General features: G+C 33.2%; 1 protein-coding gene across 1 annotated transcript; it reads right to left on the bottom strand.

Moving 5' to 3' along the window:
• Positions 1 to 675: 675 nt before the first annotated feature.
• Positions 676 to 2,460, bottom strand: LOC143638857 (ubiquitin-fold modifier 1). Its single transcript, XM_077106803.1, has one exon. The coding sequence runs from the start codon at positions 2,367 to 2,369 to the stop codon at positions 2,112 to 2,114; it is 258 nt and encodes an 85-aa protein (XP_076962918.1). The 5' UTR covers positions 2,370 to 2,460; the 3' UTR covers positions 676 to 2,111.

Here is a 2,460-nt window from a genome sequence, read left to right as displayed (position 1 = left end):
GGTATTTAATTATCTCTGAATTTTATAATTACATTTTTAATAAACTGGCACAACCGGTGTGCTGATTAAGAATTCTAATAATAAAATAAGGATAGGCAATATGGTTTACAGTATAACAAAAGTATTTTCATAAGATATTAATTATGGACTATTAATTAAACTAAAATACAATACTTCAAAATATTTTGCACAAAGAGCTTACAGATCATAATTGTTTAAATAAATCACTTTACGGCACAGAACACAATAAACTTATCTAAGCAAACAACAGAAAGGTTTTTGTATTAGAAGCAAAATGGAAGAAATTTTAAATTAAGCCCCAAATTCAGGGAATAGTTATTTATAACTTTCTGGTTAACTTATGATCAATTATAAGAAATAAGGGCTTTTAAGCATCAGATCACTGTTTTTTTCTTTTTTTTTTTCATATATAAAAAATACATATGAAATTCCAAACATTAGGAGTATATTTTTTTAACTTGGCAAAAAAAAAAAAAAAAAAGAATTCTTACTTTGATAATTCAGAATCCTGCTGTTCATCAAATTTGTGAATAATATTTGGTAATTTTTTAAACTACCAATGTCACCATTAAGATGATTCAGTTGTATTTTCTTGTAATTTATTTCTTCCCCATCAAACCTAGGAACTACAACAGGGAAGACACTGAAACATGGTAAGATAAAAACTGGTCTTAGACTTTATTCATGAGTAACTCACCAAGTATTTATCGAATGTCTACTACACTTTAAGCTCTAGAAAGAATCTGACATGACAAGCCCTGCCTCTAGGGAGTTTGTCATTCAAAATACAGCACGTCAAGAAATGATTCTGAATCACTAAAAGCCTTCATTTTATCTTTCAAGACACACCTAGATACTGATATCCTCTGTGAGGTCAAGTATAATTTTTTATTATATTCTCTGAATTGTCATAAGGGGTACTTTGAAATCTGTATGCAGGCAAGCCCCCAACTGCCTTCTGCTATGTAGATTAAGTCAAATACTTTGTTTTCACTTTCAGTTTTCTCCAACATACTCTCTACAACCTTGTCCAACCAGCTGGCTATTTCTGTGACACTTCACTTTCCTCTTCACTGGGTACTTGTTGCTTTCCTCCTTGCAAAAAAACAGTCTTTCTCATCTTTCTTTACTTGGTTTCTTATCCATTTGGTTGAAAAATATTAGCACTTTTTAAAAGTCAGGTCTTCAATAAGTATAATTCATTAGAATTTTCAATTGATATCTTTAAACTTTGTTGTATTCTTCATATTTTCTCTGCAACAACATTCTCTTCTTCAAAGTTATTTGGAAATATTATCCTCCAAAGGACAATGGTTTCTTCTGTCTCAAACATTGTACTACACAAGACTGATACAGAAATGCATAATTCAGTAAAGGACGTTTGTACTGCATTGTCAATTCCCACTATTATATATACTGGATTCTGCCAAGATGACTGTTAAAAGACTTATTTGTTGTGGGATGTGACTTTATATACATAAAGGTTAGATCAAAAGTAAGATTTTTGGTCCTCTGGTACTAAATTAAATGTAATTTACATGACACATGAAGTCTAAAACTTACAAAACTAAATGATAAAGTCAAGACAGTTAACCATCATTGATATGTCTATCACCATCACCACAAACTATACACTTAAAAATCAAACTATTTATGAGTCTGTAAGTCAGATGCTGTCTAGCAAACTTCCATCTATGACTCATTTCCTTTTACATTTTTAACTCAAATACAAATATGTAAGATTAAGTAAATTTTAATTTTCCAAAAGTTCTCCAGAAAGAATTATCAGAATCATCCAGGTAAAAAACACAGTTGGATAATCCATTTTCACAAATGAACTCCGTACTTGTGTTGTGAGGTAGCAATCAACAACTCTAAGACCTTCTGTGGTGGCAGATCCCGCTACTCACAAGCATTCCCCCTGCACATGAAGATCATGAACAAAGAAGGGACCAGAAGAGTCCACTTTTCATTGTTTCACTGACTTCTCGTGTTTTCATAGTATGCTAAATGCCTGATTTCAAATTTACAACAACAAAAAATACCAATATTTATTCTGAAAAGTAACTGTATGTTCCATGTAGCAGATATTAACAAGTTCCAACACGATCTCTAGGAATAATTCGAAGTTCTGAACCATGCTTTAGAAAAACATTTCCAGCAGTCTGTGCAGGATTTATTCCTATTCCATCATTAGTAATAATTGCACTTGTTGCTGCAGGAACTTTAAATTCTTCTGCTGCAAATTTTAAGACTGCTGTAAAAGGTGTACTCTCAGGAACACTAAGTACTTTATATGGCAACCGTGGGTCCGACGTCAGCGTGATCTTAAAGGAAACCTTCGACATGGTGGAGTAGGTCTGGGCGGACACCCCACGCCAATTTGGCGGAGTAGCTCCAAGCCCTCACCAGTGAGGAAGCGTCTGGGCCCCTCCCGAC

This window comes from Callospermophilus lateralis, chromosome X (genome assembly GCF_048772815.1).
Source record: "Callospermophilus lateralis isolate mCalLat2 chromosome X, mCalLat2.hap1, whole genome shotgun sequence".
Classification (NCBI taxonomy): domain Eukaryota; kingdom Metazoa; phylum Chordata; class Mammalia; order Rodentia; family Sciuridae; genus Callospermophilus; species Callospermophilus lateralis.
Note: the sequence above shows the minus strand (reverse complement) of the source record. Positions and strands in the feature narration are given on the sequence as shown.